Here is a 22,964-nt window from a genome sequence, read left to right as displayed (position 1 = left end):
TACACAACTGTCAGATCATTGCACTGTGTGCCTGAAACTGATATAATATTTGTCAGTTATATCTCAATTAAAAAAAAGAAGAGTTAGCAAGGTGCAAAATGGAGCAGGGCCCTGCACTCATTTGTCAGGGGTTTGGAATTTACCCTGTCGGGATTGTGAAGTCAACAAGGTGTTCAACAGGAGGTCAGTCACCTATAACTCCTCTATGTCTCAAAATACCCGTACATGGTTTGCCTCAACCAACGAATCTTAAATACAAACACCATTTTAAAATATTGATTTTTTTCTAGCACCTCCAGGTGCTTAATAATTGCAACATATGTGATTTTCTCAATTCATACAAGCCTTCCTGATATTTAAGCCAAGTGAAAATATGTTTCATATGCTTATACACATACACACGCACACAGCACGACACACTCACCTCGCTCCAGGGCCCCGTTTTCCACTGCGCTGGGCAGGGCACTCTGTTACAAGGCCGGCGGCTCTCGGGACGGTCACCCATGCAGTACTTGGTGTGCACAGAGCGGTTGGTGCCATCATGGAGGGTCTGGAGGCAGCGTACAGTGCGGAGCTGGTAGCCAGAGCTCCCACAGGTTTTGGTGCAGTGCTCCCACTCTTCGGCCACCCAGCTGTGGGGATGGGGTGAAGATTGAACATGGTCACTGGGATGCAGCGTGTGCATCTTCCTGCACTGCAAGCCAGACTTCTCTGCTCTCTCTGAGTGACGTGCAGCCCCGTGGGGCACACGGCAGTACAGGAAGCACTTTCAGAAGGATGGGTGCATCGAACAATTAAAAAGCCTCAGAACCTTCTAACAATAGTAGGCCCGACACTTCTGTTTTTTAAGAGTTTAGTATTTTTCTGCCTCCCAGTGACTCTGAAAGCCTCTCCTTTCCAAAAGGATGATCAACAAAAGGTTTCTGAAACTCATCTAAATGATGCTGGTTAGGTTCAGAAGTGATGGTACTTTAAAAAATAATACCAGTGCACTCTCAATGAGATTACCTAATGGTGTTAAAGATCTGAAAGGAAAATAAAAAAGGAATCCATCTAATTCTTGCTAACACAAATTTATTTGGCTACTGTTGCTTTTTCATGAAATCATGAATGTACTCATGTTTTAATTTTCTGAGTTAACTGTTTCACATCTATAATTGTAGCCATGAAGACTATCTGACACAAAGGTAAAGGTAGTGTGCAGTCAGGGTTTAAATGCACTGGAAGAAGTATCTCCAAAAAAGTACTTTCAGAAAGATTTCCCATGGGACATTTCCAGACTCTCGTGTCAATGTCAGGCCCCCAGCACTCTCCAAGTCAGCTGAGTGCACAACACTGCAGACAGTTCTCCATCACGGGTGGCTACCAGGTCCCAGAGGGCTGTTGCCATCAGTTACATCTGCTTTATCAATCTGTCAGAAAGTAATTGAGGCATACTTATTTAGCTTTTCTAAAGTTACTTTTCCTTTTCAATTTTTCTTTCTTTCCATCTACAGGGGGCACCAAACCATGCTGAACATTAGCAGTCTGGTAGTAACAGTTTAAGATTGCTCTAGCTTCTCAAACAGGCCGTACAATGTGTTCTGGCAACTAAGAAATTGTACTCAATTTTGAAGGCCTCAGTAGTGACTCTCATCTGAAGACAGATAATACGTGAGACTCACAGACGATTATGGTTATGTTACTTCATCTTGAAACTCCTAGAATGGCAGTAAAGGAGAAAAATAGTAGAAAACAGCAAAGGCCAAATATTTTTTAAAAGCATCACAAGATAATTTTGGAACCTAGAAAATAATTGGATATATGGCTGCTAATTCAGCAGACATAAGAAGGATGAAGTTTTAAGTCAGCAGTGGGAGCTGATAAACAAACTGGCAATGCATAATTTCAGAAATTATAGCCTCAGGTGAAAGCATGAACTGTGAAAGCATGGGTGAGGGGAGGCCTGAAGACAGGGGAAATGATGGAAAGTCTACTTGGAGGCAGTTAGGCCTCCTAATCCTTAACCCCACTGGGCGATTGCCCCTCCTGTAAACCTGAAGAAGACTTGAGGTTTGCCCTCTGTAGAAGGTGAATCAGACTTTCAACTTGTGGACAATAGACACAGTCAAGAGACAGCAGAGAAAGAAACCTTACTGAAAATGGGGGTTATGTAAGAACCCACATATGGAATGGTAAGATGAACCTAGTTGCCTACACAATAGGCTTATACTCCCTTGGCAGGAAATCAGTTCTATTCTATGGAATCTAATGATCATTTCATTAGAAAATCCCTAAATATACAAATAATTTAGGGTCTTTCAATGAAATTAACCCAGCCAGCTCATCCTATAGTGAAGCCCACCAGCAATGTCTTGACCAAAAAACAAGCTTCCAATCAGTCTGCTTAATATTGTATTCTTTTACATGTGTGGGCAGTCAATAATCCTCCAACACACAGAAATCCTCTAACAAAAATGATGAAGATGGGGAAAAAGAAACAGAAGAAAAGAACTCAAAAGATACAATGCATGAAAGAGAAAAAATATTGAATATTCTTAAAGATATAAAAGAATATATTACATTTGTGAAATAAGAAACAAATGCCTTGAAAAAGGAAAATTTGAGTAACTAAAGAGTGTTTCTTGGATATTAAATCTCTCTTAAATATTAACATAGGAACAAAAATGAAAAATTCAGCAAGTGGAACAATCAACAATAGGAGAGGAAAGAAAATTAGATCTGTCTAGGAAGTTAACGACAAACATCCCCCAAAGAAAGAACACTGAAAAAACAAAACACAAAAACAAACAAAAAAAAAACCAGAAGACATTTTATTAAAGAAAAGAAATAAGAAAATCTCCCAGAGATGAAAAATATTGGTTTTAGGTTTTAAAAAGTTTACAAGTACGTAACATGATGGATGAGAAAAGATGAGCACCATGGCTATGTAATTTCATTACCATGAAATTTCAGGATGCTGGGAACAAAAAGAAGATCCTGCAAACTTAGGATGACAAACAAAATAGGTCACATAGAAAGAACTTGTTATCAGAATAGCAAATGACTTTTCAACAGCAACACTGGAGTCTGAAAAATGATGGAACAATGGTTTCAAAATTCAGAGGGAAATATATTATAGCTTGGAATTAAGTGTGTGTCCAAATGAGCAAGAGTGAGAGTAGAAGAAAGACTTCTTATATACCCATATACTTTAACTTCTTATGTTTTTCTTGGGTGTAGAAGAATTAAATTCTTATACAGAAGTTTTTAATTTGTTTATACTTTTTTCATGATGCTATTGGAAGATATTATCCACCAGAACAAATGACTAGAGCAAGAGCAAGAAGACAAGGAATGCAGGCAGCAGGAGAGCCCATGCCAGAGAGGCAAGAGGACCGGCTAGCAGGGTGGGAGAGAAAGCTCCAGGATGAAGTCTACGTGGGGCTCAGCACAGAGCTGGAACACACGGAACTCTCTGAGAGATGTATCTAAGATACTTCAGTGTTTAGTACTTAGTATTTAAAGGAGATTGCTACTCATGAAGAGAGCACAGGGGACAAACTAGTGAAAAGTAGTAAAAATATCAATAAAAATCAAGACATTCATTAACTCTAGAAGAAACAAACTTTTACAAGAAAAGAAACAAAATAGGAGGATGCGAAGTGACTCAACTGGTAAGAGACACATGCTGTTGAAAAACTATAAACTCAAAATACTAATCAGTAAAAGACAGGCTATATCAATATTGAAAGTACTGGAGAAGGGAGAAGTGTGGGCTGTGGGTATGCATTTGGAGGATGCTAAAAGAGTGCTAAATTGTTCACTTTTCACAGTGGAAATTCAATATACATAATGCTTAAATCCTCCTCCACCCCTCCTCGTCCCAAAAAGTCAAGAAGCAAAAGCAAAAACATTTCAATGAGGGAAATGGAAGCAGTTGTACCAAACATTAAAAGAAGCATAATAGCTGAAAGTGATGTTTTTGAAAAGCAGGAATATGGTAAGGGGCAGGGGACCACAGCTTTATATAAATCCTGTGAATTGATTTAACTATTTAAATCAGGTACATGTATTAGCTTTGAACAAAATTAAAAAGAGCTATAGACATTTAAATCCATATTGTTTTGTCCGTGGGGTATGGTGGTTATAATAAATGCTTACAGTGGATGTGTACACTCTTGAATATTGCACATTCTTCTAATAGGTTTCGGCTTTTTGTTGACTTCACAGAAGCCGCGATGAACCATTTTATTATCACTTTTCCTACGGCATCCATATTTAGTGTACTGGAAACCTGGGAAAGAAAATAAATTTCTTTGGATTGAATCACTTATTCATTCTGTTATATATTTGGTCATCTGTTCATTCATTCAACAAATATTTATTGAGTGCATTCACAAAGCGAGCCACTATTCTAGGTGCTGAAGGTCCAGAAGTAAATTACCATATTTTTCATTCCATAAGACGCACATATTTTTCCCCCAAAAGCGGGGGGAGACGACTTCCAGCCAATATGGAGGCGTAAGTAGACACACTGCGTCTCCCTCCCAACTAAGAAGGAATACAGCTACCTCAAAACTAGAGACAAACAGAAGTTCCAGAAAATCGAGCTGCATGGAAGTCCAACAAAGAAAGAAATAAAGAAGGAATACTCATCCAGACAAGTAGGAGGGGCAGAGCCAGGGCAGAGAGGATGAGGTGTGGTGGCGGCAGCAGCAGTGACAGCTGCAGGCTGGCAGAAAGCATGATCAATGTTTTAAAAACTAGGGAGGGATACCTGGGGAGCATTCCCAGCACCAGACCACACCATACAGCTCTTGGTCCCAGCGCTGGGGAAAATCAAGCCTCATTGCTTCAGACTGTGCAAACCAGTGGGGGTTGGGGTGGAGGAAGAAACTGCTGGTCTCTCAGCAGAGTCCACTTGCTTAAAAGGCCCCCACAGTATTAGAACATCCACAGACCCACCCACTCTGGGATCAACGGCCAGAGCAACAGCTAGAGAGGCACCAGTCCCATATGGGAAGCGGGGGAAGTGCTTGGAAAAGGGGCAAGTGCTGAGCAAGTGGCATCATTCCCTCTCAGACCCCTACTCCACATACAGTGCCACAACGTGGTGAAACAGCTCGCCTTAAACTGATGAATATCTAAGGCTCTGCCCCTTACAATGTAACAGTAGTGACAGCTCTACCTAAGACACAGAGGCAAACAAACACAGGAGCCCATCAAGATGAGGAGACAGAGAAGTATGGCCCAAAAGAGGGACCGGATCAAGGTTCTAGTGGGAGAACTACGCAACGAGGAGGTAGCCAACCTAACAGATGCAGAGTTCAAAACACTGGTGATAAAGATGCTCACAGGCTTGAGAGATATGTTTAAGTATGGCAAATGCATAAGGGAGGAAGTGAAGGCTATGCTAAATGAAATGAAGAGAAATCCACATAAAACCTATGGTGAAGGGAAGGAAACCAGGGTTAAAAATCAATGATTTGGAACATAGAGAAGAAAAAAACAGTCAACCAGTACAGAATGAGGAAACAAGAATTAGAAAAAAAATTAGGAAAGGCTTAGGAACCTTTGGACAACTTTAAATGTGCAAACATCCAAACCATAGGGGTGCCAGAGGAGAAGAGGAAGAGCAAGAAATTGAAAGCTTATGTGAAAAAATAATGGAGGAAAACTTCCCAAATTTGGCGAAGGAAATAGACGTACAAACCCAGGAAGCACAGAGTCCCAAACAAGCTAGACCCAGGGAGGACCACACTAAGACACATCATAATTAAAATGCCAAAGGTTCAACATAAAGAGAGAATCTTAAAAGCAACAAGAGAAGAGCCGAGACTTACCTACAAAGGGGTGTCTATAAGATTCTCAGCTAATTTCTCAAAAGAAACTTCACACGCAAGAAGGGACTGGCAAGAAGTATTCAATGTGATGAAAAGCAAGGACCCACAACCAAGACTACTCTAACCAGCAAAGCTATTATTTAGAATGGAAGGGAAGATGAAGTGCTTCCCAGACAAGATAAAGCTAAAGGAGTTCATCAGCACTAAGCCATTCTTATATGAAATGTCAACGGGACTTACTTAAGAAAAAGAAGATCAAAATTATGAACACTAAAATGACAACAAACTCACCACTATCAACAACTGAATCTAAAAAATAAAAACAAAATCCAAATAAGCAAACCATAATATAAATAGAATCATAGGTATGAGGATCATCTGGAGGGTTATCAGCTGGGAGGCAAAGGGGGAGTATAAAGAAACTGTAGGAAAGGGTGAAGCCAAAAAACATATGCATAACACATGGACATGAACTAAGGTGGGTGGGATTGCTAGAGGGAAAGGGGGTACTGGGCAGAGGAGAGCAAAGGGAAAAAAATTGGGACTACTGTAACAACATAATAAATAAAATACATTTTTTAAAAAGTGGAGGGGAAATGTCTGTGCATCTTATGGAACAAATATTGCATCACAGACCATGATGTGTATTACTAGACCTGTCAGTGAAAGATGATACCGTTGTAGTCATTCAAAAAATGTGGCATTAGCAATGCCTTAGATGGAACTGCAGATAGTATCATATATGAAAATAGTGAAGAAGTGATAACAGTGATTGTGAGCACCTGTGCTTCATAAATTCTGACAACAGTGATGATGAGTTCTTGGGGTTCCCAGAAAACTAGAAGAGTACTTGAACCTTAAAGTCTCTCATCATTTGTTAATGACAGTGATGATGGTTCTTAATACCGCTGTTAACTACTGTTCACTTTACATAGTTAAAATATTATTGTTATATTTTATTAAATATTTTAGTACAGTACACCATTTGGTTCAGAATATTTTGCTTTCTTGTTTTCCTCCTCTAAACCTAGGTGCGTCTTATGGTCAGGTGCATCTTATAGTGTGAAAAATACGGTATATAAACAAAACTTCTTATGTTTTTAGAACCTACGCTTAATACATTTTACAGATTATTAAATAGTAACTGTACACTTGTTAATGAACTGGACCCTGACTATACAGACTCTAGTGTCAGAGGCAGGTTTGAAAACCACTGTGACAAAACCCTGTGACCTAGGCTTTTACAGAGCTATGTACATAATTTACTGCAGGGGGCACCAAAGGAACACAGAGGGGAAATTCTCTAGCAGCTGGAGAAGGGGAGGGAACTCTTTTAAGATCAGAACTTCCTTGAGCAGAATCTTAAAAGTTCAAATACTATTGCATAAAGGGAATAAAGCAAAATAATGCTCCAAGAAAAGGGAATAACATAGAAAACTGCAGGTCTCTGAATGACTGAAGCTTCATGTGTGAAGGGGGTGGAAGACAGGAAAGGCTCTAATCTAAAAGCCTTGAGTGCTGGACAAGTGTCTGGACTTCATACTGAAGGTCACAGGGAATTATTAAAGTTCTCTCTAACCACCAACTTTTTATTTTTTAAATTTCAAACCTAAAGAAAATTTTAAGGAAAGCATAATAAACAGTTGTATGTCTTGCATCTAGATTAACTTTGTGTTACCATGTCGCCATATTTGAGATATATACATATATACAGTATATTAATTATATTACAATATATAATACATAATTAATATGTAATATATATGTAAAATCTTGCTGAACCATTTGGGAGAAAAGTTGCTGACATCCTGGTCCTTCACTTCTAAATACTTCATTTATCACTCACAACAAGCACTTTTATTTTTTTTACATGATCACACTATAATTCTTAAAATCAGGATATTTAATGCAGATAAAATGATATTATATATTGACCATACTAAAAAATTTTCAATTGTTCCTATAATATTCTGTATAGTAATGCTTTTCCAATCCAGAATATTTAGTTGTCATGCAATTACCAGGTTAATCAGGAACAGTGTTTGAAACTCTTTTTATCTTTAATATATTTGAGATGTACAGGCCAGTTGTTTCGAAAAATGTTCCACAATTTGGGTTTATTTAATAGTTTCCTAATGGTTAGATTCAGATTATTCACTTTTGGCAAGAGTACTACATAAGTTATATTGTATTTCAGGGCAACACAAAAGCAGACTAAAAGATTTGAATCAAGAAAATAATATTATTATACTCATTCACTAATTCACAAAATACTACCCTGGAAATAAAGGAAGAGAAGAATATCAAAAGTTAGTTGACTATGAGACTTTTGCAAGAACTTTCCTTCCAAAATTGTGAAGGAAGCTAGTAAGGAAGGAATAGATGTGGTAGGTATCAAAAGATGTATATGACAAATCTCGTGAACAAATCAATGTTGAGGGTGCAGCAGGAGGGAGGATCCAAATAAAATAAACATCTTGTTATAAATAAGGCGTTGTTTTATATAATTAACTAAAACACTTTATGTCTACCCCCCAAAAACACTTCAGAAATACATTCTTGAATTTGAAATTATACAATGAATGGTTAATCCAGGCATTTCCTACTATGAGTACTCTTTTGTTTTCAATTATTCAGTATTACTATTGCGAGAGGCCGTCACCTTCTCCTGCCTGTTGGGGAGAAGTCTGTCTCAGCCAGCTCAATTCGGGAGCATTGCTGTTCAGAGTGAGAGAATGGATGATGGGAGAAACTGAGAAATCTTGAGAGGAGCTTAATGGATTTACGTCAGTGAGGGCAGAGAAGCAGTAAAATGTAGTAAGAGCATGTGCTTAGAAGCCAGACCTCCTGGGTTTGTATCTTATGGCCTGGGAAAATTACTTACCTTCCCTGTGCTTCATTTCTCCATGAATACAATAGAGATAATAATAGTAGAGACTTCCCAGAGGCATTGTGAGTATTCATGCATTAATATATAAAGGATTTAAAACTGTGTCTGGTACATAGTACAACTAATAGCTCCTTTATTATTAACATTGATAGAAAAGAAATGCATAGGTATGGGAAGTAAAAATGGAAAAGAAGAAAGGCAAGCACCAGAGGACACTGAATTTGGGGAGAGTTTGGGAAAAGTAAAGTGATTAGGGGCACCAACTGCATGGTATCAGACAGAAGGAACTTGAGGGAAAGGGCAAGAGGATTTTAAGAAGGTCTACTGTTCTTATGAATGGATTTCTATCCTTTGTAGCTTCTGAAATTTCAGTAAAAAACGCTTTGTATTTATGTTTTAGTTACATATGGCATTCTCAGATTATGGCCTCAATTAGTCAATCTTTAAGGCAGAAAAGCAAGAAGACTGGCTTAATATGATTACTTTGTAATGCAATAAATGTATTCAACTGTTACCTCCACCACAGGGTTTAGAACACTGAGACCAACTCTTCAAAGCCCATTCAAAAGTGTCTAATTCTTCCTGTATGACATTGTTGTTGTTGATTGTAGGTGCAGAGTCTTCATGGATGATGTACTTATATGTCAGGCTAGAGCGGGTATCATTCTCCTGAGGTATAATCTAATGCACACATGAATAGATATATGTAAATCACATGAAAGAGTTTTAAAATATAAAAAAAATTAAAAATATTTCAGAATATTGCTCTTATTGAAACTGGAAGACTTTCAAGTTGTTTCTAAAGATATGTTTTTGTTTCACCAAGGTACAAGTGTTCTCTGTTTAAGAAAATAAAATATATAAAACTTTGACCATAAAAATACAAAAATACATACATTGAGGAGTAAGAGTTTATATTATAAAAATAAATAACTTTATAATAAGATTCACTGTAAATTTCTTTAAGTTATATATCTCCTTAGTGAATTTAAAATTTATTCATTACAATGTTTTGCTATAATGATAAAGATAATAACATTCCCTCCAGGAAATAAAGATTATAGAAAAAAAATCATCCATAATTTTACTAAACAAGAGAAAACATTAGTTACTTCTTATATTTTGGGATATACCCTCAAGATATTTGCTTGTTGGGGTGTGCGCACATACGCTCATACACACTCTCTCTGGGGACTTGCTTATTTCCCTGTGCTATGCACATTTCCTAAAATAATAAATATTATTTGAAAACATAATTTTAAATGTCAGCATAGTGTTTAATCCTAATGGCCATGTGCATTATTTAACCATTTACTTATAAATACTTATATTGATTAGAATTTGTTCCCACCTTTATGATGATTTCTGATTCTCCTTAGGGGGTTAAAGGGTACAAACACTTTTATAGTTCTTATGATAGACTGGAGAATAGCTTTTCAGAATACTTAGAAAAAATATTACTTTCAAATTGAGATACTATATGAAAGTGTCCCAATAAAGGATTATTATATAATTTTTATCTTTACTAATTGAATGAGCAAAAGATTGTTGTTTTAGTTGCTATTTACTTAATAAATAGTAAAGTTTAATTTTCCTGAGTTTATTAGCCACTTGAATTTTGTCTGCTGTACACTGCATATTCACATCATGTCTTCTTTTGGTAAAATTTATATATATGTCTTTTTTCCTAAATATGTAATAAGGATATTAATTTTTAAAAGTATTGCAAATATATTCAATTTTTAATTTGCTTTTTAATTTTCTTTAGAACAAAGAATTATTATTTTTTAATTAGTTTTTATTGACTTCCATGTAGCTTTTATAGGATTATATCAATTATATGAGAAGGGAAATGTGCAATTCATTGGTATTTTAAACTAAACTTTTAGAAGCAGCTTTTGTTTGAGAAATCAAGTGATGCTAAACCACTAAAATGAAGGATGTGGTTATCTGGGTTTTGTCCCACCACCCTGCACCGCACCCCCTTAGCCTTTGTTTTTAAAACAGCATTAAAAATCCAGGACTGGCCCTCACAGATTAGCAAGGCATCTAGTACTTTCAACTCCAGAGAGCCTAGACCCCATGCTTCAGGCCTCCCTGCCTGGGGTTCCAGTGCTTTAGAAAGGAAAAAAAGATCATGATGATAGAGCACTGCTTGTCCACAACCCTGTATTCTAGCTACAGATCTTATCACTCCAGCCCCTTGCTCCCTATATCCACACTACTCTCTCAGTGGGCAGAGAGTTTCAAGGCCATCTTTCCTGGAGGTTAAATAGCAGGGCTCTCTCTAAGACAAGACACCTGTGTACCTGGAAAATAATGCAATGCAATTATATAAAAATGAAAGAGAGCTCCTGACTGCCAATCTTTCAAACTTAAGGTTTTGATTATTATATATTTTTTATAAAATTAATCTGTGGAAACAGAATAATAGTCCAAAAAATAAACTCACATACACTTAGACAATTAATTTTTGATCTAGATAAGTGGAATTATTTAAAAAAACCAATCAACTAAGTATTCAGTGTTTAAGGTAAAAGTGTTTTCAGATAGATTAATAACAAAATTATAACGAATCCACCTAAATAGTGAGCCTATAATGCCACATACCAAAACAATAACAGGATCGTGCAGAGGTCCATCTGTGTGAAGAGTTTCAATGTCATCTTCAATGTTATAATCCCATTCCACACCAAGATCGATGAAAGTCCGTGACTTGGCTTCTTCCCCTTTGCCATTTAAAATATAGTGGCCTGTAGCCTGGTTCTTAATAGCTAAAGGAAGAAAAATGAGGAACCAGCAGACATTCTGTTTTATCATATTCCAGATTTGATGATCCATATTAAGTCTATCTGTACCCTTCTATAAATCAAAGACTATTTCTTGGCATCAAACAAATCAAAATGAGTGTTAGTTCTGATATGAGTCCCATTTTCTTCAATAGGCATTTAAATCCTCAGGAAGGATTTCTAACTAGTCAAAAGCAATAGTAAGAAATTTACATAGAAGATAAAAATTAGGAAATGTTCCCATTTGAAAATATTGTCAAAGAGGTTAACAGTTTCAAACTCATTCAATCCTATACATTTCTTCAGAAACCTGGGAATATTCCAAAAATAATGGATACTTCTATAATAATTAATGTAAATCATGTATGTTAGTTCAGCATGTAACACAATGACTTTTCTATTTACTGTGTATCTCTTTCAAGTTAGTCAAAATTTATAGGCATACAACACAATTGAACTAATTTTTAGGACAATAATTAGTTCTTATGAGTATAAAATTCCAAGGCTACATCCTCTACTTATATCGCTAGTAAAGCTGTTTACTGGTGATAGAATTCTCAATATATTATAGATCTACTATATATTATAAAATAAAATATTTTCTTAATGGATAAAAAATAAATGAAATTTTAAAGTCTGGAGGTATTTATCAGCATATAATGATGTTAGAAAATAAAACTTCATATTATTACCATTACTGCAAATGTATAGAAAACATGAGTATTTTAAGTTAAATAGATTTATTTTTATTGAGCTTTTACATTAGTCTAATTTTTCCAAGGATAATAATCTGAATGCTAGGATGAAAAATAATGAATTTTAATTACTGGAAAAAGGACTACAGCTTTGTGCTAGACTGTCATGGAATCAAGTAGAGAATATAATTTGAATGCTATAAATATTCTATGAAATACCATTTTTAAAGTCACAGTAAAAAGCAATTTTCAACAGATTTTCATGGGGTTGACAATGCCTTAGTTTCAGAAATCTTAGTGCTTTAATAGGTCAAGGATTATGTGAAAGTTATGTTTACACTTGTACATACACTTTGAAGTGCATTTCTACATGATCCCTTCATAAAGGAGGAAAAGAATCTTCTTTTGGAAATTTTAAACAGCCATGCAAATGGATCTCCATGTACCAGTCAGAAACTGGACACATAACTAGTCTTATTTTCATTAGACTAATAAAATTCATATATGGTTGCTTTTTAGTCTAAGAACTTAAAATGCAACAAAAGTAAGGAGAGGCATACAGTGTGGCATAAATGAAAATATCAGAATTAATTTGTCAAAATAAATATGGCAAATTTTCTGATATTATTCCTTAATTTTGTGCATTTTAACACACTTATTTTTCCTCAGCCGCTAATGCACAGCAGAAATGCACATGTACAAATTTGCCAATAATGTAATAATGAACCAACTGAGCTTTCAACAAAAATTAGAGCTCTATTTTTGAATATTTCTTGTTTTAAAGAAAGAATAGTTGGGAGAACTGACCAACAATCGCATAATAATGCATTTATATGTAACTTTAATCCTGCATATCTATGTATACAGATATCTATCTATCTATCTATCTATATATATATATACATCTGCACACATATATCTATATATATAGATAGATAGATATGACTTCTTTCACATTTCCATGTTTAAGTGCCCATTAAAGCAGAGGCAACAGATAGAAACACTTACCAAGAATATGAGGAGAAGCCTCGTCTTCTTGGATTAACACATGTCTGGCACCAGGGGGTATATCAAACATCTTAAGGTACCCTTTGCATGTGTAGTGAATATTGTAGGAAGGAAAGGAGAAAACAAAAGCAACAACCATGGTTAGTTGAGCGCTACATTCTCACTGCTCCTGCATGCAGAAGAGGGCATACATAAACTGAAAGAAGCAGTTTCAGAAATTAACTTCGAAAAATTGGTTAGCTTGTGTGACATCTGCCATGAGATTAGAGGAAACCTTTTTTTCCCTTTCTTTTAATTATAGAGGAAGAAAAGAGTTAATCTTCTTTCCAACCTATTAGCCATTTATTTTGTGTTGACCTATGAATTGTGTCAACAACAATTCAGGCAAATTCTGTACTTTCCTGTGTCCTTCTATATGGTTTTAGTTTTATAAACTACTCTTTTGAAGTTGGGCCAATTTTTACAGTGTTAAACTTCTGAAAATATTTTATCAGCTTATATATTATTTTAAAAGCCCAAGTGGTGAGTATAAGTAGCTAAAGTTCTAATTAATAAAATATCTTTATATTTTAAAACAGCTTTATTCTAAAAAATTTACAAAAGGAAAATTAGTGAGCATTTTTCTTGTGATAAGCAACTAATTTTAAGCTTTCAACAAGTACTATAGTGGGAATGTTTTAAAATATATGTTGTAGATTTGACCAAACCATTTGGTTGGAAAACGTCTGCAGGCTGTCAGACATTGCCTTTACATGCACCCTAACCTCAAGCTTCTAGTGCAAAAATAATAAATTTAATATGCTTAATGGGTTGGCTTTGGTTTTAAAATCATTTAATCAACCCTGTTACAGTCAGTTTCATATATAACACTCTTTATAAGTATTATCACATGTCCTTAAAATGATCTTAAGATCACTTAGAATTAAGACCCCAACTATAGATCAACAATAGTTAGAGAAAAATAGAGAAATCAAGTGTTACATCTCACTTCCATCATAAGTAAACAAATACAGGAAGATGATGCAACTGATACCTTATATTACAAAACATCCAATTCATATATTACAGGATGAGTATTGACAGCAATTCAGTTATAAATTCATAATTGCTGATGAAATCAGAAAGAAACATGTTTGTCATTTTTATATAGACAATTACTATCTACCTATGGGTAGATTTACCCAACTTGTTCACAATAGTCATTAATGGCTTAACTAAATGGAATAGTAATTTTGGGGTCAGGGTTTTTGGCACCAGAGCCAGAAGGAAGTCCAGTACACGGAAAGTACCATGTTTGCCTGAGTGTTCAATGGCTGTGAGTAACATGCGTAAGATGCCAAGGACGGCGAAACAGCTTGATGCCACTTATGGATGCCCATCTTTCTGCAGTTTGCTACAACTTACCCAGCACATTTTTAGCTTCCCTTGTTTCAGCAAGAGAAATATTACGAGCTCCTTTGGGTAAAGTGAAGGCGCCTCTCATTTTCCCTTAAATAGAATGTCTTTAATTAGTGGAGGTTTCATGTTTATCATAGTCTTGCTGTTCCATTGACTATATGGTAAGCTCTCTCTCTCTCTCTCTCTCTATATATATATATATATATATATATTATTAGGTAAGTTACAAATATGTTCTGTAATTTTATATGTTGAAGTCAAAATGCATTTATAATAGTTAGCTAATACCAATAAACTGTTAATAGTCAATGAAAGTAAGACTAAGCATGAATGAGAAATGATATAGGTGATTTGAAGTTGAATACTTGCAGATTTCATTTTCCAGCAACTTCAATTCTTTATGGCACCTCTTGCTTAAATGTTTCCCTGTTGGAAAAGGTTAATTAGTCTATTGAATGACTGTAACAGCCTTAGTGCAAAGAAATGGATATTAGAATATCTTTCAACAGTTTAAATCTGTATGACTGATGAAAGCTTTCTTCCATTCTTCTGACCTTGATTTGTAGGTTTAGCTAATTTTTGAGGTATCTGAAAAAAAAGTATCACTACCTTATATTACACACTATATAAAACAAATGAGTATGGCAAAAACTTTTTTCATTACATTAATTCACAATGGAAATAAACAAAGTGAATTATTTTACATCTAAAATAATAATATAAAACTGCAGTAAAGCACAGTAAATCACTTCATAAAAAGATGGAGAAAATTACATTTTACTCCACCAAAACATTATATATAACATTCTGATTCTGTTTGCTTTATTAAAATAATATAACCAGCCAGAAATGGCAATATTTGCTTTTCAACAATGTTCAAATTACAAAACATAGTAAATTATCACACAGGAATAACAACAACATCCATAACTAGAGTAAGGAATGCCTAAGAAAAACACATTAAAATAGAGTCACCGAGCTCTGTCACCCTAAATATATAAAAGAGCAAAGCAGGTATTGTGGAATTGGCTTGAGTTGGGTAGCTGAGGTAAATGAGAATAAAAAGAACAAAGAGAATTATTCCATTTGAATGAAGATCAACTTTTTTATACGTTCTTTTCTTCTAAAAAATAAAATTACTGCCACAACAATGTACTCAAAATAAACCAAGTTTCTGTTTTATTTTGTTTTCTATAATTTTATAAAAAACAACTGTATGCTGACAGGGCTTTGGGTAATGTAAGAGAAGTTTCTCAAGGGAAGCATCAAATTTATTTTTAAATGCAGAATTGTCAGAAACATTTGCCCAATAAATGCTTATTGAATAACTAAATAATATATGTAATAAACTCAAAAGTTTAATAATAAATGTTTGCATCTAAATATTTTATGAAAAGTAAAATGGATAATTATGAAGCTGTTAATATTTTTGTATATTATTTCTGTGGTTTTTGTTTCATATGTTGAAATTTACCATATGCCTAAGTCCAGGTCATTGATTGTTTAACAAGCACAAAAGTTCACACACATAAGCAATTATACCTCAGGTTACTTTTGGTTGTACATCAATTTTGTTTAATATAAAATTTTTTAATTATGTGAAATATGGACCCTGGATGTGCAGATTTATAAACAGGCAAAACTTGTTCACTTTTAAAATAAAAGAAGCAAAAATAATATCATATTTTAAGTTATATCTATAGTTTTGTGATTTTTTAAACTTCTGATCAACAATTTATGTGCAACAGAAAATTCAAAGTAAGCACCAGTTCTAATAATTAGGTCAAATGCATTTTATTAAAAGCAAAATAAAACAAAACAAAGATGTCAACTAGCGATTATAATTGATAGTGATTTATTTGTTCTTTATCAAAATTTAGTAGATAATTTTTTACCATTAATGCTATGGACATGAATTCAAAGTTTTTTCATATCGTTTCTTAAAGGGTCATCTGATTAAAAATAAATCAGCAGCTAATGTTTTATTATGTTTATAGAAAAAAGGCTGCATTCCTAAAAGAAGTCTCAGAAAACACAAATCACAGAGGATACTAAACTCATCAGAGGCCTCATCTTACCAAGCTTCCTTGGAGTTCTGGTAAATGTCCCCTTCACAGTTCGACAATGGGAGTTATCTCCTCCACAGACACCACACTTATCCTCAACCTTGTTAGAACCGATTTCTTTATCACAACCCACTTTCTGTGGAAAGAAGATGTTAAATGTGTTGAATTTTAATGTGTCAAGTCAAGGTTAGCATCCTAGAGAATGATGACCTTGTTTAATCAGGAGCCCTCAGTCAGACCATTTGCACCAGACTTCTGTTCTAGCTCTGATTTATAACACGTCAATCTTTTAAAGAACTACTATGCAAACAGATGACTTATATTCCAGGTTAAATGGTGCTCTGGGATAAATGTCCCCCAGCCTAATGAACATTCTACAGCCATTATCATCAAACATGTATTAAGCTCAGATGTTGTAGTAGATGCTGAGGAGACAAAAGTAAGCTGGTGATTTTCCCTGGTTGTTTTCATATTTATAAAGATGAATAATGAAATAGTGATTTGTACATTAGTACAAACTTTGCAAGTTGACTAGGGATGTAAGACAAGACTTTACCAAAGTGGCAGAGATTTTCATAAGTCCCTGAAGGAATCAAGTGTGAGGAAATGCATTGCAAGAACACAGAGGGACTGCTGTGGCCGGGTGGCTTAGCTGATTAGAACGTCATCCTGTACAATCAAAGGTTAGAGATTTAATCCCCAGTTGGGCTGTGTGCAGGAGGCAACCAATCGATGTTCCTTTCTCACATTGATGTTTCTTTCTCTCTCTCTCGCTTCCTCTCTCTCTAATATCAAGAAACATACTCACCCTTGGGTGAGGATTAAAATTGCAGAGATTGAAACAGAGCCATGGGAATTGTATATTCATGGCAAGTGGGATCAGAGAACAATATTTAAGCATATTTAAACCAATGGAAATTTGGTGTGGTGTGACAGGGGAAGAAGAGAGAAAGATCTGCAAAGCCTGGGCTGTGAAAGGCCTTGAGTATCAGAAAGAGCTTACATTTTCACCTTAACACGGAACTACTGAAGGCTTTCTGAGCCGGGGCAGCTCCTTAGTGTAAATCAGGGCAGGGTAATGATACGTGATACACCACTGCACTGGTAAGTCTGGGGTGAAAGTGTGCAGAGGAGGTAATGACCGCACAGCCATTGATGCACTACATACTGTGGGAGGGGAAAGAGGCACAGACCACAGATTGTACTGCCAGGAAAATTTCAGATCAACTATGCGACATCCTCATACTTAAGATTTGTTAATATAACACTAGTTGTTCTGAAGTAAAAATAAGTCAGACAGGAGCAAGCAATCTGTTCAATTAACAGGGATATTTTAGATGAAAGCTCTGGGGGAATAGGGGGTGGTGGGGTTGAACATACACACAAAAAGAACTCATGACACGGACAACAGTGTGGTGATTGTGGGGGCAAGGGCGGTGGGTGGAGGTGGAGGAGGGTATAGAGGTGATAAATTATAATGGGAAAGAGACAATAAAAATAAACTATTAAAATGTCAATTTAACATGATATATGGTCATGAATAAGAAAATAAACTGCATTTAAAAGATCAAATAAGGCAAAAACAGTTTCTGCATTTTCACTACTTTTGTTCTGATGTTAAATTCAGTGTTTAAACTTATAATCAGCTAGAAGGTGAAAGAAGGAGAGGAAAAAGATTTTATTATCTCTTTAACAAAGGATAAAACACATTTCACGTCAAAATATTCAAAGGCGTTGTTCCCAAGTTGTATTCCCAACCAGCAAACATTGGAATAACTTGGCTGGATATTGTAAAAACTGTATTTAAATCTTCATTCAGCCAGTGAGCAAAGTTTGATTTTATTAAGTGCAGTTTCTCCTCCAGATTTAGTTCTGCTACTGAACTACTCATATGTTCACATTATAGTGCGATTTCACTGTTAAGAAACAGTTTAAAAATTTTGAAAACACGTGGATGAACGAGAGTGAAAGTAGAACTGCACAACACTGCAGGCAGCTTACCACACACTCTCCTCGCACACAGATGCTGTACGGGTCTTTGTAAGAACAGCGTGTCCCGTCGTGCACCAGCTGCTTCATATACACAGCATCTCCGGTCTCTTTGGATTGACAGTAGAGGTGGCATCTTTTCTTGGCTGCATAAGATGGGAAATTAAATCAACTATTTATATAAAGTGGTATGTTTCAACAGCATAGTTTATTTTTAAAATATAAAGGTTCAATGTGATTTCCTGAAAACAAAATAGGGAATAAATAAATAAAATAAAGAGGAGAGGAAATTATACATATGTAGCATATTTGTTTCACCTAGGGTGATCCTTTGATTTAACATCTAAACTGGGATACTTTTGAGAGTGAAAGAAGGGCTCTATTACTAACCACACAAGGGCAACAGGTCTAACCTGGGACTATCCCAGGCAAATCAGGTTGTATGGTGACCCTAGATTTAACCACAGCTCTTCAAAAACTTTTATATCAGAACTACTTTACTTTTAAAGATGCTGGGAGTGCCAGAAGAGCTTCTTTCATTTGACCCAACGATCTAGTATAGGTTTTTTGACTTTGTGTAATCTCATTAATTAAATTTAATAAAATGTATGTGACTCACTTCATCAAAATAGATGTAAAAATGCATTTCTTATTAGTGCATTGCAACTCTGAATTCCTACGTGTATGCATCTTTCTATTAAAACAGGTTTTCAATTGAACTGATCAATGAATTACATCATATGATAATCATGTAACTATTTTCTTTTGTTCAAACAAGTAATAAATATAACAAGACATTTCCATTTGGACATATTTAACTAAAACTTTAAGGGTAAGAAGTGAAACTCCAAAAGGGAATCTCCAAGTATGTTTTTTTCATAACTAGTGTACAGTATAAAAGTAAAAAGGTTATGAAGTTTCTGTTGTTATTCAATATTCTTTTTCTTGCTCCTGACTCCATTTTAAAATAACTATATTTTCCTTTAGTCATTCAGAAAGGACAGATCACAATATTCCAAAAGCGTTTCCCAGTAGAGGGATTTCCGCTGAATGAGGAAACTCAACATCTCTTCCATGCTTTTCATTTTGTCTGCTTTCCCTTGGTCTTTTGAGCAGTGATGGGGGTAGGGCTACTTGCCAGGAACTATGCCACAACTTTCACCTCTCTAGAGAAAGGAGGGCGTTAGCCTTATTCTTGGAAACCCAGAAGGACTTACCCCCCCTGTAAGCACCAAGGTTTCTAAGTTACCAAGTAGGGATCAAGAGTGCAAGGCAATGGTGAAGACAAAGCGTAAAGTCTAAGTAACCATGCGCGCAGCCGGAAAGGGGCAGGCTGCTACTCACAGTCAGGATGTTCGTAGGGCATCCAGTGGTGCTTGGTGCTCTGGTATTCAAAGTGGGAGTTACGCTGCTGGCACTGCTGCGCTCTGAAGTCCTCAAAGTGTTTTTGGCATTCTTCTGTATTACAAAGCTGGTACTCGAAGTTAACACCCGGACAGTCCTGACCACCATTGATGGGCCTAAAGAAAAGACAACATTTAAAAAGGCCTCTTGGCTCTAGTCCAGCAGCTGAAGCTTGCAGACACAGTGCTGGGCGACGGCAGAAAGCCAAAGCTCCTGAGCTGCCAGCACCAAGTGAATGAACTCACACTTCCTAATTTCAATCCCTTTCCAAAAGCACCATCCTCTCCCTGCAGGGGGTGGGGAGCGGAAAGGAGGAGGAGTGGACCCAAAACTCAACTTAAAGTGGCTTTTTAAACAGTGTATTTTAAATGCATGGCAAAGTATATAAAGAAATAAAAACATAGATACAGACTGAAAAATTTTTATTTTCTACCAAGCATAAAACATGTAGATGCAACTCAAAGAAGTTTTGACCACAGGTCTCTGTCTCAGTTTCCCATCCTTTATTTCTTAGAGAAAAATTGAGAGACTTGGATGAGTTCACATATTTAAAACACTTAGAGTGTGGCTCATAGTGAAATTTAGCTGCTTTTACTATGGTAATTTTTATTGTTTTTGAGACCTCCACTAATATTACAATCATCTCTTCCTGTGAAGACAGGTATGTGACACTCAGTCTTTATAAAAGACATGTTCAGAGCTATCCTGCTACCAGAGACAAAGGGCTGATCATGTGTTAAACCCTAGACAAGGAAGAATGTCTGAAGTTTAATATTTTGGTTATTTTTTTCCCTTAGAAAATACATTTTCTTGAGCATGTTAGGGGAATTCGATCAATTTAGTCTGAGTGAATAAATGGATGACTCTCCCCCACAGTTCCTTGGCCTTCTTTTACCATTGTTTTTTGTTGCCCTACCCTGAAGCATCTGCCTCCTAACCCTGAGTGAGTGAGCGTCTGTGGCTGGTGCTACACCTGCCCTGACACCCCGGTGCTTCCTGTGGTGGATCTCGTGGCTTCCCCCACTCAGCTCTTTAACATTCCTAAGCAGCAATTTCTTCAAAATCTCTAATCTTCACTTGAGCCTCTCATCTTCACTATTGACTACTCTTCACAGAATTGATAAGTGGAGATTTATCCAAACTAGACAGTTAAACCCTTTGTTTTCATGTTCTGTATTTTAAATGTATTTTATGAAACAAAATAGTAGTAATGTTATAGTGAAGCATTTTCTGGCCTATAGAAAATAACCAGAATTACAGGGGACATACTCACACTGGATTATTGCATTGGCGTGTTCTGAAACGAACACCCGTTCCACACGTCCGGGAACAGGAGCCAAATTTGGTCCATGAGCCCCAATTTCCATCTTGTTTTTGTTGATTAGCATTCTTCCACATGCAATGGCCCTTATAGCACCACTTAGGAAAATGACAAAGGTTCATAATTATGAAAGTTATGCATATGCTACAGCTGAAGTTGTTATACAAGAACCACCAAGGGAAGCACTTCATTTCCCCCGACCCTCATCAGGTGAAAATGTGTTTAAAATTAACCAAAAGCAATTATAAAAATAAGGTTCCCTGTACAAAGAGTAATTCAGAGTTGCATTTTTAAATATAAAGTTGAAACAAAAAATAATTCATTCCAATGAGTTTTTATATGATACATTTACTAGTCAGTATGAAACATAACCAGGAAAAATGATCTGAGCACCTAATTTTCACAGTAGGAAATGTGGAAATTTCAGCCCCAGAAAGGACAATGAGTAATACAAGACTATATGACCAGGAGGTAATTGAGTGTGAATTACTAGAACCCTGATAGTATACAGGCACCTAGCTTACAGTGCCCACCATACAGCAGGTGCTCAAAAGGTAGGAGTCCTTTTCCCTGTCAACATGTTGACTTGCTTTTTTATCCTACATACAATAAAAGTGATTCTTAAAACTCCACTTTAGTAAATTTAAATATAACACAAATGTGTTTAGGGAAGTTGATGTTCAGAGTTGATTTGGAGAATATCTTTTTCATAAAGCAGAAATGAATCAACTCATTGTTGCTCTTGTTTGTTAGTCAAAAGTTTGTAATACTAAATCTTCCCACAGCAACACACTGTATGTAATATATTTAGCATCGTGACTAACGAAGTTTAAACACCAATAATGGGAGGTATTATTATTATTATTATTATTATAATCCTCATTGCAAGTACAGTTTATACACATTTGACATAGAGTTTTTAAGAGCTTTAAAATAACTAAAAACTATATAAATCTTTGCCAGCTTTTGGTCCTGTCTATAATATCTTATTTCCAAACTAGTCAAGGCACTTGAATTTGAGTTCTTAACACTCCTTTGTTTGGGGATGGGTGATCCTTCCCCTTAGGAGTAGGGTATCTTGGCACTTGGCCAGTTTCTGAGCATTCAATCCTGAGTGCACATTTTGCGATTTAAAACCTCTGGGCTTCTTTCCTCAAGAAGCAAGGCCAAATCTTCTGTATAAATTCACAGGACTTTATTTCTGGACAACTGTAACAAGGAATGTGAGGTCAGCAAATAAATAAAATCCCATTAAGAGGGTCCCGGATATTCTGCTGAGCTGCTGCTTCCTAGTCTTATCAGTAGTGGGCTGAAGACTGAGGTCCTAAATATGTCAGGTCCTAGAATCTGTAAATGTTACCTTATGTGGAAAACAGTCTTTGCAGATATGATAAATGATTTTGAGGGGAGATTATCCTGGATTATCCAGGTGGGCCCTAAATGCCATCACGCGTATCCTCATAAGAGAAGGGTAGAGTGACATTTGCACACAGAAGAGGAGAAGAGGGAAATGTGGTCATGAAGAGACTGAAGTGGTGTAGACACAAGTCAAGGAATGCAGGCAGCCGCCAGAAGCTGG

General features: G+C 35.9%; 1 protein-coding gene across 1 annotated transcript in view; it reads right to left on the bottom strand.

Moving 5' to 3' along the window:
- Window positions 1-22,964, bottom strand: part of ADAMTS3 (ADAM metallopeptidase with thrombospondin type 1 motif 3) — a 236,137-nt gene that overhangs the window by 5,284 nt on the left and 207,889 nt on the right. The window contains exons 12-20 of the mRNA XM_090268112.1: window positions 21,338-21,483; window positions 20,005-20,180; window positions 18,673-18,806; window positions 16,684-16,807; window positions 13,208-13,288; window positions 11,326-11,489; window positions 9,231-9,396; window positions 4,144-4,276; window positions 425-632 (exon numbers count right to left, since the gene is read on the bottom strand). Coding sequence (XP_090124238.1) covers window positions 425-632; window positions 4,144-4,276; window positions 9,231-9,396; window positions 11,326-11,489; window positions 13,208-13,288; window positions 16,684-16,807; window positions 18,673-18,806; window positions 20,005-20,180; window positions 21,338-21,483 — 1,332 coding nt within the window. The remainder of the gene's footprint in view (window positions 1-424; window positions 633-4,143; window positions 4,277-9,230; window positions 9,397-11,325; window positions 11,490-13,207; window positions 13,289-16,683; window positions 16,808-18,672; window positions 18,807-20,004; window positions 20,181-21,337; window positions 21,484-22,964) is intronic.

The sequence above is a fragment of the Furipterus horrens genome, unplaced genomic scaffold (genome assembly GCF_987537825.1).
Source record: "Furipterus horrens unplaced genomic scaffold, mFurHor1.1.pri manual_scaffold_2, whole genome shotgun sequence".
NCBI lineage: Eukaryota > Metazoa > Chordata > Mammalia > Chiroptera > Furipteridae > Furipterus > Furipterus horrens.
The sequence above is the reverse complement of the archived record's forward strand: the minus strand, read 5'-3'. Positions and strand labels throughout refer to the sequence as shown.